Source organism: Lissotriton vulgaris, chromosome 2_1, assembly GCF_964263255.1.
Source record: "Lissotriton vulgaris chromosome 2_1, aLisVul1.2, whole genome shotgun sequence".
NCBI lineage: Eukaryota > Metazoa > Chordata > Amphibia > Caudata > Salamandridae > Lissotriton > Lissotriton vulgaris.
The window spans coordinates 729,137,173-729,152,691 of NC_141687.1; the positions used below are offsets into that span (position 1 = coordinate 729,137,173).

A 15,519-nucleotide genomic window follows, 5' to 3' on the forward strand; every position below is an offset into this window, starting at 1 on the left:
ATCTTTGCAATGCATGCAACAATACCATGTTTATTATCTTGGATAGTAGTCCTTCACTGAGCAATGGGTTGACCAGTTGTAGGCCGATGGGGCTGGCTGAGTTTGGAGCTTCTGCCATAATTGTCTTCATGTAAATGTTATTTTGGTACTCCATGAATGGATCCAAAATATGTGTTCTTTCTTGTGTATGGTCACAGAGGAGTTTGGCTGACTGAAGAAACATTTCCTTCACTCTTGTAGCAGTGGCACAGCCAGACTGAGAACAGCAACCAGCCCTGGCAATGTGCTCAATCAGCCCCAGGAGCGAGGGGTCCAAGGGGTTTGCTAGTGAGAAGCACTGCTTCCGCTTTTGTTACAGGGGGCCGATATTGCAGCACTGCTACAAAAACATCCCCCTTTCACAAAACCGGCCTCCACCCTTCCAGCCAACAGGGAAAATGCCTGGTGCCTGCTACAGCCAGTCCAGCCCTGAGCAGTGGTCCCTTTTATCTGCTATGCAGGATTTTCTCATCTTCTGTGTTTAATGTGCTAGGATGGGGAACAATAAGCTTTTGGAACCTTCGTTTAGAGGTCTGTCATATACTAACTTCCTGGAAACTGTTATCTCTGTCTTTCAAACCTGCTGTATTAGGATTCAACAGCTGGTTTCCTCGGTTGAAGTCAATATTCTCTACTCTATTTTAAATTGTGTAGCACATGTCTACATATTTACGGCATCTCACAAACTCAAGTAACTCCATTTCACCCATCTTGCACTGGAAGGCCTTTATTCTGGATCTGCTGAACTGTGTTTTAAGTGTTCTGCTCTTGTGACCAAGACTTCATTCTCTCGTTTTATTATGTTGACCTTTTTTGAATCACTGTCGCCAAAGGGGTAGGTTGTGCTTACTGTTTATGAGTCATACTGATTATCATTTTTGGATTATTTCCTGTCTTCTGTAGCTGTGTTATATGTATTTCAATTTATCAAATTTGCCCTCACTTGGGATTTGTTTACAGGGGATTCCACGTTTGAGAACCTGCTTCAGGAGACGTTTGCCTCTGTTCTTTTGATTAGATTCCAAAAATAAGAAACTAAATAAGTATTTATACACCCATATCTCCCACTTATTTTATATTATGTTATGATATGGTATGTTATATGTTGTTGTGAAAAAATGTTCTGCTATGTTTGTAGTGTTATGATATGTTATGCTATGCAGTACTATGCTAGGCTAGGTTCTGTTATGCTATGTGACTTTTGGAAATGGGGGTCTATAGTTGTCAGTGGTATGCACCCTGTTTGAGTAGGGACCCTTCCTTTCTAGTCAGGATAAGGTGAATACACAGCTAAGATGACCCCTACTCATCCCCTTGGTAGCTTGGCACGAGAAGTGAGGCTTACCTCAGAGGCAATGTATAAAGTATTTTTACATAACAAACACAATAACACAGTGAAAACGCTACAAATGGACACCACACCAGTTTAGAAAAATAGAGTATCTTGATCTAATCTAAACAATACCAAAACAACAAAAATCCAACAAACACAACTAATATTATGACTTTTAAAAGATTTCAAGCAATGCTGTCCATAGAACTTTATGGATGCAGTGATTTTACACAAAGTACCTCAGGTACATCAAAGTCCACAACAGCCACAAAGGAGGGAAGCATTAGAAAACACAGCAATGCGTTGGTTCCAGGGTCCTCATGGAGGCGATGCATCATTCCTGCTGCACGCAGGAGAAGTGTTGCATTGAATCTGGACTGTAGGGGGAAGTGAAGCATCAAAATCCAAGATGGTTCTGGTCTGCAAGAGATGCATCAGGAAACTTGTTGCACAGGTGTGATGTTTGGAAATTTTGACACACTGGAGATTAATGGGGCAGTGGCAACCAGGCGCTGTATTGGTGTCTTCAGCTACGTTCCCACAATGCGTCGATCTTGTGAGCTGCATAGCAGGGCCTGCATCAGAGTCAATGTGGGGGTCTCAGACATCGGAGATATGGTGCACTGAACTCGGACTGTGACTGGTCCTTCAGCTATGGGCAGGTTCTGCTTTGATTTCTTCGGCCGCACAGCAGATGTGTTTGGAAATTTCTCCTGCACAGCGGTGCAGCATTGGAAAAAGAGACGCTGGAAGGGTGATGCATTGATTTTGATGGTTTCAAGTAGATATTTGCAGCAGGACCAACCTCCAAGGGCCCAGACCTGGATTAGGCACCACAAGCCAGTTTGGAACTCTCAACACTTGCGGTCAGGGAAGCTGCAGATGAACTATTGGATGGCCCTGAGACTTCCAACATGAGGCAATCACACGCATGCACTTGAAGAAACTTCACAAGCACGATACAAAGCAATGTCAAGTCATTTTCCTCTCTAAAGCAGAAGCAGCAACTGAAGGCCCTCTCAGCAAAGCAACACACACAAAAGGGCACTACTCCTCCTCTTAGCTCTTAAGCTATTTTTGTTGGCAGAGGTTCCTCTTGACCCAGAAGTATTCTAAAAGTCTAGGGCTTTAGGTCCAATGCTTATACCACTTTTGGCCTCTGAAGTAGGCATTCTTCAAAGTATTGTCTTTGCAGTACTCAAGCTCTAGGCTTACTCCTGTCTGTTCCTGGCTCCAGACACTCTCCAGGGGGGTGGAGACAGCATTGTGAGAGGCCAGACACAGCCCTATTCAGGTGCGGGTGACAGCTCCTTCCACCACTCTAGCTCAGGGAAGCCCATCAGCCTGGTGAGGGGCCATCAGGATATGCAGAGCACACCTCAACTCCCTTTGTGTGACTGTCTAGAGCAAATGCACAACAGACACCTGTCAGTCTAAACCAAATGTTGAATCCACAGGCAGGCAGAGGCACAGGATGGTTGAACAAGAACATCCCACTTTCAAGACACACATTGAAAAACACCTTTCCTAAAACATGTGTTTTTTAATGCTGTGCTCTGAGAGCCCATACTTGAAATCTCTAGCTGTTCCCACTTTAAAGTTGCACTTGTAAAATTTTACAAGGAAGCTCCAATGCTAGTCAATGTGAGAGCTAGTCCTGGCAATGGTGAGAAATTAAATTGACAGTATTGGACATGTAAAACCCACCAGTGCATATCCTACCTTTCACATACACTGCACCCTGCCCATTGGGGCACCTTGGGCTTACCTCATGGGTGTCTTGCATATAGTTAGAAGGAAGGTTAGGGCCTGGCAAGTGGGTGCACTTGCCAGGTAGACATGGCAATTGAAAATGGCAATCACAGACACTACAATGGCATGCCTGAGGCAAGTTTATAGAGCTACTTATGTGGGTGGCACCACTGGTGCTGCAGGCTCACAATTAGCATTTGATTTACATGCCCTGGGCAACCCAAGTGCACTTTACTAGGGACTTACTGGTAAATCCAATATGCCAATCATGGAGAATCTATCAGAATTACAATTTATACAGAGAGCATGTGCACTTAAGCACTTAACAACAGTGGTAAAGTGCCTTGAACCATTAAGGCAACAAAAATAGGTCAGAAAAATAGGAGGCAAAAAGCAAAAAGTCAGGGGATAAACCTGTAAAAAGGGCCAGGTCCAACAACAATTATGGCGCAAAAGGACATATAGATAGGTTAGTTTGTTTGAGATCCAGGTATTTTAATTAGCTAAGAGTCGCTGGTTGATTCTGGGCCACCCACTGTTTATACAAACTGACTGGTAATATATATTAAAGTCCATCTTCTACTTTTATGGGCCACCGTGCTATTCCAACAGACTGAATCTGTGAACTGTGTCTACTATTAGGTCCCCAAACTACACAGGAAGTACTTCAGTGGGGAAGGGACCAAAAGCACAACTGGAATATAAGTGATTTTACGATCTCTTCTAGCCATGGAGTTCTTCCTATGAGTCTTCACGCACCGAGATGCACCGATACAACATAATTTCAATGTAAAGGCTGCCCTCCGTTATCATTAACGCTTTTATTCTTTTTACAATGTCTACCTGCAGACCTAGGAAGCATGTAGCGCACGTTTTAATAGCAGAATGGAACATTCTAACGATTTGGCACGAAAAACACAACAGTTGAGGAAATAGTAAGTGAAGGCGGTGGCAAAGGAGATGTTGCAAATACGAAATTGAGACTTTTGCGGAATATAAAACTCGCGTGAACATTTGTGTGCTGTACGAAGATGCCAGCTCGGATAACGTTGTAGACAATCACACTACCTTCGCTCTGCTATTAACACTCAATGTCGTCCATTTGCGAGAGTAACGGCAGATGGCGCAAGTGAGCTGGAAACTCTTGCATTTACCATCAAATCTTGTCAGGAACGAGCGGGTTCTCTGGGAAATACGTGAATTTATTCTGTAGGAATAATGCACACGCTCAGAAATCGAGACTCGGAGGAAGAGCGGCAGCAGACGGGAGTCGTGCATTGTGTGCCCTCGCTGAACATTTAGACATAGAGACAGATTAGAACGAGGAAAGGCTCGAAAGAAGCTTTAAACTGTGTCGTTATAGCAGAGACCGAACAGATGCAATTACATTAAAACCGATTACACTGTGCAAATTGAACAATCTCGGAAGGTGAGAAGCGAGGACGCGCCTCCGATCTGATCCGTCTCCTCTAAAGTGCAGTTTTACTTCCTTTTTATTCCAAGGCACAAAAGTAGGTGACACTGCGTTTGATATCGCAAAGTGCTTCACTTGGGAGTGTAATTGTAGCTGAGTGCAATCTGGGTTAAAAGCCGGCCGAGCGGCGGGGTAATTAGAGCTCCCTCACTGCTGCAGGACAATTTGGTCGGCTGTAGCTCACCGGAGCACGGGGGAGCCGGCACTGTTCTTCCGAGCAGCCCCCACCTCACCCCCGCCTGGAGTGGAGCGGCTGTTGGGGACCAAACATCGCCTGCCCCGGAGATGATGGTGCTGGACAAGGAAGACGGTAGGTGCGCCGAGGCTGCCCGGCGCGTCCCGGCCGCCGTGCGGACATGTGTGACCTGAGTGGCTCTTGCCCGGTCCTGCATCCCCCCTCTGCCCACCTTCCCCCCAGCTGGCGCCTGCCCCCCCCCCCCCCTCTCCTCCATGGCATGTTTACTCTCCTCCGCGACACCAGGGTGTCTATCATTTCCCGTCCTTAAGTGAATATGGATTGATTTTCTCCGCTTTTTGTTGCTAACCAGTGTAAATGCCGGAGTCGTTTACGGCGACTGACCTCGCATGTGGACCGAGGCTATTTATTTTCCTCTCAGGTGTTTAGAAACGCTTCTGTTTCTGGGCTTTACTTTATCGTACTTGCCACTGATTTTAGCTAAATGGTTAAGCTTGTTGGTTCTTTATCTGTTTCTGCTTTCTCTGTGAATGTAAATCTGCTTTTAGAGGCTCGCAGCTTGGCTAAAGTGCTTTACGGAGTGTGTCGGCTTATTGTAAGATCCTGTCCCCCAGCGTGGAAGCGACGCTAGGAAGGAGAGTGGACGCAGAGTGCTGCTTTACGCGTGCCATATGCTTGCTATTTTTTGAGGAGAGATAAAGAAGTCGTTTTGACTTGAATGTTGCTGAAAGTGTGTGCCTACATTGCTGACAGGGAGCCTAGGAAAGTTGGGACCTTGGCTTTAAATGTACTAAGTTCCTGTGCCTCACATTCTAACGAAGTGGTAACAAGTGTACATGTAGTGCCCCGCGCAGCACTGTGCCATTTGCACGTTTTCACCAACTTTAGGGCTGCTGCGAGCTGGCTTCAGCGTGACTCCCCTCTCGTCCGACTTTAACAGACATGTTCTATGCAACATTATTAACTTGTATTCTAAGGCGCTTTACGGCTTCTAGGCATCGTGAATAACAGGTGCTACCACTGCCTAATTTAACGGTACTCCAACGGCTCTGCTCCTCCTTGGAGCGAGGCCAGCGGAATGTCAATTAAGAAAAACATGATGAGCTCGTCTCCCTTGATGTGCCGCGTGTAATGACTGTTCTTGTGCGCTTTTAAGAGAAGAAATGCTGCGAGGCGCCGGCTCTTTTCAAAGCCGGGCTAGATTCCCTAACACCTTAATTTGCTGTTGCAGTTTTATTTCAAGTTACTCCAAAAAAGTCCCACCGTTTGCAAAAGCTGGTTTCAGATTCAAGGAGACGCGTTCTTCTGCTCAGACTGGAAGGAGGGGGTTGTATTATAGAAGGCCGGTCCTGTCCTGCTGGACTGAATGTACAGTTAGCTCGCCCGTCCCTCAGGTCCAGGTAAGGGAGTTCTGTTGTTGAGGCCAGGGCCACCATTGTTGTCGCCATGGAAGCGAGTGGTGCCTTCCTCTAATCACAGGTCTCCACAGAGCTCATGTACAGGACCTCGGCAGCATTAGCCCAATGTTCATCAATGCAACAGCAAGGCAGAAAGTTCTGTTTCCTCTTCTAGCAAACACCCCAGTGGATGTCTTCCCTCTTCCAGGGCGCTCAGATCCTGGCATGCTGCTGAAATCTGTGGCTAGACTAGGGCCGTCTTTACTACACATGCGCAGAAGTAAAGCTGTCCTGGAGCTGTTTTGGGCAGTGCAATAGAGCTGCACTGCACTGGCGTGGAAGGGATGGCACGGGCCCTGGTGCGAGCATGAAAAATGGGCATTTCACTACGGTAGGGGTGGTAAAATACAGCAATTAACAGGGTTCAGTGGGCTCCGGTGCCACTGCACCTGCTGCACCAAAGGTAGGTGCGGCCCTGCTTCACTCTAGAGATGAAGTTTCAATAGCCGCTGCAGCATCAGGATGTTTTCAAGTTGGAGAAATCCATTTTACCTGGAGTTAAAGTAAATTGCACAAAGTGTAGTTGGTGTGTTTGTGCAGATGGCATTTTAGCAACAAATTGCTTCTTAAGAGTTGCATAATTTCTTTCAAAGGTCGAACTTTACTTTGAATTGTTTTTCCCGGTGATCTGCACTTGTTTTTCCAACTTGTCCTTGGTGACCTGCGCTTTTCATTTTATTTTAAACTTGCCTCGACTCTACCTGTAATGGGTCTTTTCTGATAGGCCCTGCTTAGACATGGTGTGAGGCGTTCTCTTCACCCACCCCAGTCACCGGTCCCCTGGATTGTGTTAGTTGGCACTTACAAGCACTTAGTCGGCCATTAGCATGGCAGCATAGCACTTGGGAGGATGCTACTAAAGAAATGATTCACTGAAAGGCAGAAAACTGTTTCAGGCGCAGTGAACTGGGTGAGGACAGCGGAACAACTGTTTTTTCACCTAATTTGTTCAAACGAAGATTAAAATAGCATTTTGTGGGATTTCCTTTGAAACTATTTTTAGGATATTGAATGGAAGGGTCAAATGCTGAAACGCTTCCAGTAATACAGTCAATGATAATGATTCCAAGTGGAGAGAGTGAAAACATTTAAATCCCCTCAAAACCACTGATTGCCATGCAGCGAGAGCCTCTCTCCAACTCCCCACACATTGACAACAATGCTTCATGTTTCCGTCCACCTTGATTGTTGGTTATATATGTATCAAAATCGTCATACAGAAAAAGACCACTAGTATCTGCTCTCACACAACTGGTAAATGCAATCTGCGGTCAGTTGCAGTGCTAATGCCAATTTGTTTTTTCACGATGATGAATGTGGTGTATTGTCCAATCCCTTGAAACTCTTTTATATATGGAACCTATGATGACGACCGCAAGATCTTTGAGGTGAATAATATATTACATTTCAAGAATCCCTTCTTAAACCTCAACGTAGTGCCCATACCCTGAAATACTTTGTAAGGCCTGTGACTGGAAAACAGGTGTGTATAATAGCAGTCAACAATAATTTGCCACTATTTTAACTAAATATCGATTTAAAAAAATAAATATGTATATATGGGGCAAGATAGCCGCTAATCTTGTAAAAAAAAACACTTTAACCCTAACTACCTTTCCCAATCACTTGACTTTCTAATATAAAAAAAAGTCGATTCACATACTAGTCACAACTCCCAATAGCAGCAGGTTCGTAAGGGTTTTGCTCACTGTGGGCAGTGCATAATGATCACCGACATTAGGAAGGGCTTGTGTGTTTAAGATGGGAACGTCTCCGCTATGGCCAAGAAGCACATATTATTTTTCCCAGTTGATGGTTGATCAGCGGCGAGTAGTTCTCAAGAATTGACAGCAATAATGTTCCAACGGTGGTTAAAATCTCACACAACTGACAGAATGCAAATAAATTAAAAAGGAGAGTAGAGAGCGTGGTTTCGGGGGGTTAAGGAGTGCAGAGAGTGAAGGATGACCTGTTGGGTGCAGCCTTCAGCTCTGCTGTCGTTGGAGAAGTGGTCTTGCACAACATGCACAGTTTGTTTTTCACTGGGGGGCAAAGCAGTTCCCTGGCTATTACTGTTTAGTACATGCAGTGAGGTTGATTGATTGACTGTCTGTTGCCAGCTTGAAGTGTGGGTGCTGTCGAGAGGGCGGGTCTTAGAGAATACGCGTTCCAAACAAATGACTTGCGTATAAGTAAACGAAAGGAAAGCGCAACCGCAGTCCGTCGTTTGTCTCTCACTGTTACAGGTGTGGCATCTGTGGCACGAGCACTCTTTAGCTGATACAGATCCCCTTATATTGATGCGGAGCACCTTCCATTGATGCACACAGCTGTTTACTGACGCAGACCACCTTTACTGGTGTGCACTTCTGTTCGGTGATACAGACCCCCTTGCCCTTGTGTCAGTGCATACTGCTTGCTCACGTAGACCACGTTGTAGTGATGTAGATCAGCTTGTATCCACGCAAACCTGTTCACTTATGCATACCGCCTTTTATTGATGCACACCTCTGTTAGATCGTACAGACTACTTTATGCTGACACAGGCCTACTTTCATTGAGGGACACCTCTGTTGGCATATCCAGACTGCCTTTGATTGATGCGTACCTGTTCCCTGATGAAGGCCACTGTTTATTGATGCGCACCTGTTTCCCGATGAAGATCACCCTTTGTTTATGCGCACCGGTTCCCTGATGAAGACCACCTTTATTGATGAACATCTGTTTTTTCCCTGTTGTAGGCCACCGTTTATTGATGAGCACATGTTTCCCACTGAAGACCCCCATTTATTGATGCACACCTGTTTCCCAATGAAGACCACCTTTTATTGATGCGCACCAGTTCCCTGATGAAGACCACCTTTTATTGATGCGCACCTGTTCCCTGATGAAGACCAACCTTTATTGATGAGCACATGTTTCCCACTGAAGGCCACCATTTGTTTATGCACACCTGTTCCCCGATGAAGACCACCTTTTATTGATGCGCACCTGTTTCCTGATGAAAACCACCCTTTATTGATGCACACATTTTTCCCAAAGAAGACCACCATTTGTTGATGCACACCTATATCCTGATGAAGACCACCTTTTATTGCTGCACACCTGTTTCCTGATGAAGACCACCTTTTATTGCTGCACACCTGTTTCCTGATGAAGACCATCATTTGTTGATGGACTCCTGTTTCTGATGAAGGCTACATTTTATTGATGCACACCTGTTCCCTAATGAAGACCTCCTTTTATTAATGCACACCTGTTCCCTGATGATGACCACCTTTTATTGATGCACACATATTTCCCAAAAAAGACCACTATTTATTGATGCACTCCCGTTTCACGATGAAACCCACCTTTTATTGACGCACACCTGTTTTCTGATGAAAACCACCTTTTATTGATGCACACCTGTTTCCCCGATGAAAACCATCTCTTGTTGATGGACACCTATTTCCCAATGAAGACCACCATTTGTTGATGCACACCTGTTACCTGATGAATACCACCTTATATTGATGCGCACCTGTTCCCTGATGAAAACCACCTTTTATTGATGCACACCTATTTCCCAATGAAAATCACCTTTTATTGATACACACCTGTTCCCTGATGTAGGCAAACTTTTATTGATGCACACCTGTTCCCTGATGAAGACCACCATTTATTGATGAGCACATGTTTCCTACTGAAGGCCACCATTTGTTGATGCACACCTGTTCCCCGATGAAGACCACCTTTTATTGATGCGCACCTGTTCCCTGATGAAAACCATCCTTTATTGATGCACACATATTTCCCAAAGAAGACCACCATTTGTTGATGCACACCTGTTTCTTGATGAAAACCACCTTTTATTGCTGCACACCTGTTTCCTGATGAAGACCACCTTTTATTGCTGCACACCTGTTTCCTGAAGAAGACCATCATTTGTTGATGGACTCCTGTTTCTGATGAAGGCTACATTTTATTGATGCACACCTGTTCCCTAATGAAGACCTCCTTTTATTAATGCACACCTGTTCCCTGATGATGACCACCTTTTATTGATGCACACATATTTCCCAAAAAAGACCACTATTTATTGATGCACTCCCGTTTCACGATGAAACCCACCTTTTATTGACGCACACCTGTTTTCTGATGAAAACCACCTTTTATTGATGCACACCTGTTTCCCCGATGAAAACCATCTCTTGTTGATGGACACCTATTTCCCAATGAAGACCACCATTTGTTGATGCACACCTGTTACCTGATGAATACCACCTTATATTGATGCGCACCTGTTCCCTGATGAAAACCACCTTTTATTGATGCACACCTATTTCCCAATGAAAATCACCTTTTATTGATACACACCTGTTCCCTGATGTAGGCAAACTTTTATTGATGCACACCTGTTCCCTGATGAAGACCACCATTTATTGATGAGCACATGTTTCCTACTGAAGGCCACCATTTGTTGATGCACACCTGTTCCCCGATGAAGACCACCTTTTATTGATGCGCACCTGTTCCCTGATGAAAACCATCCTTTATTGATGCACACATATTTCCCAAAGAAGACCACCATTTGTTGATGCACACCTGTTTCTTGATGAAAACCACCTTTTATTGCTGCACACCTGTTTCCTGATGAAGACCACCTTTTATTGCTGCACACCTGTTTCCTGAAGAAGACCATCATTTGTTGATGGACTCCTGTTTCTGATGAAGGCTACATTTTATTGATGCACACCTGTTCCCTAATGAAGACCTCCTTTTATTAATGCACACCTGTTCCCTGATGATGACCACCTTTTATTGATGCACACATATTTCCCAAAAAAGACCACTATTTATTGATGCACTCCCGTTTCACGATGAAACCCACCTTTTATTGACGCACACCTGTTTTCTGATGAAAACCACCTTTTATGGATGCACACCTGTTTCCCGATGAAAACCATCTCTTGTTGATGGACACCTATTTCCCAATGAAGACCACCATTTGTTGATGTACACCAGTTACCTGATGAATACCACCTTATATTGATGCGCACCTGTTCCCTGATGAAAACCACCTTTTATTGATGCACACCTGTTCCCTAATGAAGATCACGTTTTATAGCTGCACACCTGTTTCCCCATGAAAACCACCTTTTATTGATGCACACCTATTTCCCAATGAAAACCACCTTTTATTGATGCACCTGTTTCCTGATGAAGACCACCTTTTTATTGATGTGCACCTGTTCCCTGATGATAGCCACCTTTTATTGCTGCACACCTGTTTCCTGATGAAGACCATCATTTGTTGATGGACTACTGTTCCCTGAAGAAGAACACCTTTTATTGGTGCACACCTGTTCCCTGATGAAAACCACCTTTGATTGATGCACACCTGTTCCCTGATGAAAACCACCTTTTATTGATGCACACCTGTTCCCTGATGAAAACCACATTTTATTGCTGCACACCTGTTTCCTGATGAAGACCATCATTTGTTGATGGACTCCTGTTTCCTTATGAAGACCACCTTTTATTGAGGCACAGCAATTTTCTAATGAAGACCACCATTTGTTGATGCACATCTGTTTCCTGATGAAGACCACTTTTTATTGCTGCACACCTGTTTCCTGATGAAGACCATAGTTTGATGATGGACTACTGGTCCTGATGAAGACCAGCTTTTATTGATGTGCACCTGTTCCCTAATGAAGACCACCTTTTATTGCTGCACACCTGTTTCCTGATGAAGACTATCACTTGTTGATGAGCTCCTGTTTCCAGATGAATACCACCTTTTATTGATGCACACCTATTTCCCAATGAAAACCACCTTTTATTGATGCACACCTGTTCCCTGATGTAGGCAAACTTTTATTGATGCGCACCTGTTCCCTGATGAAGACCACCGTTTATTGATGAGCACATGTTTCCCACTGAAGGCCACCATTTGTTGATGCACACCTGTTCCCCGATGAAGACCACCTTTTATTGATGCGCACCTGTTCCCTGATGAAAACCACCCTTTATTGATGCACACATATTTCCCAAAGAAGACCACCATTTGTTGATGCACACTTGTTTCCTGATAAAGACCACCTTTTATTGCTGCACACCTGTTTCCTGATGAAGACCATAATTTGATGATGGACTCCTGGTCCTAATGAAGACCAGCTTTTATTGACGTGCACCTGTTCCCTAATGAAGAGCACCTTTTATTGCTGCACACCTGTTTCCTGATGAAGACCATCAATTGTTGATGAACTCCTGTTTCCAGATGAAGACCACCTTTTATTGCTGCACACCTGTTCCCTGATAAAACAACCTTTTATTGATGCACAACTGTTCCCTGATAAAAACCACCTTTTATTGATGTGCATCTGTTCCCTGATGAAAACCACCTTTTATTGATGCGCACCTGTTCCCTGATGAAGAGCACCTTTTAATGCTCCACACCTGTTCCCTGATGAAGAGCACTTTTTATTGCTCCACACCTGTTCCCTGATGAAGAGCACTTTTTTTGCTCCACACCTGTTCCCTGATGAAGGGCACCTTTTATTGCTGCACACCTGTTTCCTGATGAAGACCATCAATTGTTGATGAACTCTTGTTTCCTGATGAAGACCACCTTTTATAGATGCACACGTTTTCCCTGAAAAAACAACCTTTTATTGATGCACATCTGTTCCCTGATGAAAACCACCTTTTATTGATGCGCACCTTTTTCCTGATGAAGACCACCTTGTATTTCTGCACACCTGTTTCCTGATAAAGACCACCTTTTATCGAGGCACATCTATTTCCCAATGAAGAGCACCATGTGTTGATGCACACCCGTTTCCCGATGAAGACTATCTTTTATTGCTGCACACTTGTTTCCTGATGACGACCATCATTTGTTGATGGACTCCTGTTTCCTGAAGAAGACCACCTTTTATTGATGCACACCTGTTCCCTGATGAAGGCCAGCTTTTATTGATGCACACCTGTTTCCTGACGAAAACCACCTTTTATTGATGCACACCAGTTCCCTGATGAAAACCACCTTTCATTGCTGCACAGCTGTTTCCTGATGAAAATCAACTTTTATTGATGCACACCTGTTCCCTGATGAAGACCACCTTTTATTGCTGCACACCTGTTTCCTAATGAAGACCACCTTTTATCGAGGCACACCTATTTCCCAATGAAGAGCACCATTTGTTGATGCACACCCGTTTCCCGATGACAACCATCATTTTTTGATGGACTCCTGTTTTGTGATGAAGACCACCATTTGTTGATGCACACCTGTTTCCCGATCAAGACCACCTTTTGTTGCTGCACACTTGTTTCCTGATGAAGACCATCATTTGTGGATGTACTCCTGTTTCCTGATGAAGACCACCTTTTATTGATGCACACCTGTTCCCTAATGAAGACCTCCTTTTATTGCTGCACACCTGTTTCCTGATGAAGGCCATCATTTGTTGATTGACTCTGTTTTCCTGATAAAGACCACCATTTATTGCTGCACACCACTGTTCGCAAATGCTGACCACCCCTTAATCGATGCACATCTCTATTCGCTGATGCAGGCCTCCACTTGCTGTTGGAGACCACCTGACACTGATGCAGATCCACTGTTTTGATGCAGACTTCTTTTAGCCCATTCAGACCACCATATATTGATAGAGAATAACTTATATTGATCCACACCTCTGTTTGGTTGTGCAGACTACCTTTTATTAATGTACAGTTCTATTCGATTATCACAGCAACATTTATTGATGTACACCTTTGTTCGCTGATGCAGACCACCTTTTATTGATACTTACCTCTGTTCACTTATGCAGACCGCCTTTTATTTATGCAGACCAGTGTTCACTGATGCAGACCACCTTCTATTGATGCAATCCTATGGCTATGCAGAACAACATTTATTGATGCACAGCCCTGTTCGCTGACATAGATCACTTTGTATGGAGGCACACCTCCGTTAGCTGTTGCAGACCACCTTTTATGAGGCACACCTCAGTTCGCTGATATAGATCACTTTGTATTGAGGCCCACCTCTGTTTGCTGATATAGATCACTTTGTATTGAGGCCCACCTCTGTTCGCTGATATAGATCACTTTGTATTGAGGCGCACCCCTGTTCGCTAATGTAGATCACTTTCTATTGAGGTGCACCTCTGTTCGCAACATAGACCACTTTGTATTGAGGCGCATCTCTGTTCACTGACAAAGATCACTTTGTATTGAGGCGCACCCCTGTTCGCTGATGTAGATCACTCTGTATTGAGGCACACCCCTGTTCGCTAACATAGATCACTTTGTATTGAGGCGCACCTCCGTTCGCTGACATTGATCACTTGGTATTGAGGCGCATCTATGTTAGCTGACATAGATCACTTTGTATGGAAGGGCACCTTTGTTCGCTGATATAGATCACTTTGTATGAAGGCGCACCTCTATTCGCTGACATTGATCACTTTGTATTGAGGCGCACCTCTGTTCACTGATATAGATCACTTTGTATTGAGGCACACCTTTGTTCGCTGACATAGATCACTTTGTATTGAGGCGCATCTCTGTTCGCTGATATAGATCACTTTGTATTGAGGCGCACCTCTGCTCGCTGACATAGATCATTTTGTATGGAGGTGCACCTCTGTTCGCTGACATAGATCACTTTGTATTGAGGTGCACCTCTGTTCCCTGACAAAGATCACTTTGTATGGAAGGGCACCTCTGTTCGCTGATATAGTTCACAATGTATGAAGGTGCACCTCTGTTCGCCTATATAGATCACTTTGTATTGAGGCACACCTCTGTTCGCTGACATTGATCACTTTGTACTGAGGCGCACCTCTGTTTACTGATATAGATCACTTTGTATTGAGGCACACCTCTGTTCGCTGACATAGATCACTGTGTATTGAAGCACACCTCTGTTCGCTGACATAGATCACTTTGTATTGAGTCGCACCTCTGTTCGCTGATATAGATCACTTTGTATTGAGGCGCACCTCTGTTCGCTGACATAGAGCACTTTATAAAGAGGTGCACCTCTGTTCGCTGACATAGATCTCTTTGTATTGAGGCACACCTCTGTTCGCTGACATAGATCACTTTGTATTGAGGCGCACCTCTGTTTGCTGATATAGATCACTTTGTATTGAGGTGCACCTCTGTTCCCTGACATAGATCACTTTGTTTTGAGGTGCACCTCTGTTCGCTGACAAAGATCACTTTGTATGGAGGCACACCTCTGTTTGCTGACATAGATCACTTTGTA

At 44.4% G+C, this 15,519-nt stretch overlaps 1 protein-coding gene across 3 annotated transcripts in view; it reads left to right on the forward strand.

Annotated features, from left to right (window-relative positions):
- LMO1 (LIM domain only 1) overlaps positions 1-15,519 on the forward strand; it is a 534,498-nt gene that overhangs the window by 68,958 nt on the left and 450,021 nt on the right. The window contains exon 1 of one of the 3 annotated variants that reach the window (XM_086958672.1): positions 4,328-4,908. The exons of 1 other annotated variant lie outside the window; for it this stretch is intronic. In XM_086958672.1, coding sequence (XP_086814798.1) covers positions 4,884-4,908 — 25 coding nt within the window. In that variant the 5' untranslated portion in view covers positions 4,328-4,883. Of the gene's footprint in view, positions 1-4,327; positions 4,909-15,519 lie in introns of those variants that run through there. One more of the 3 variants, XM_086958673.1, reaches the window with a different exon arrangement.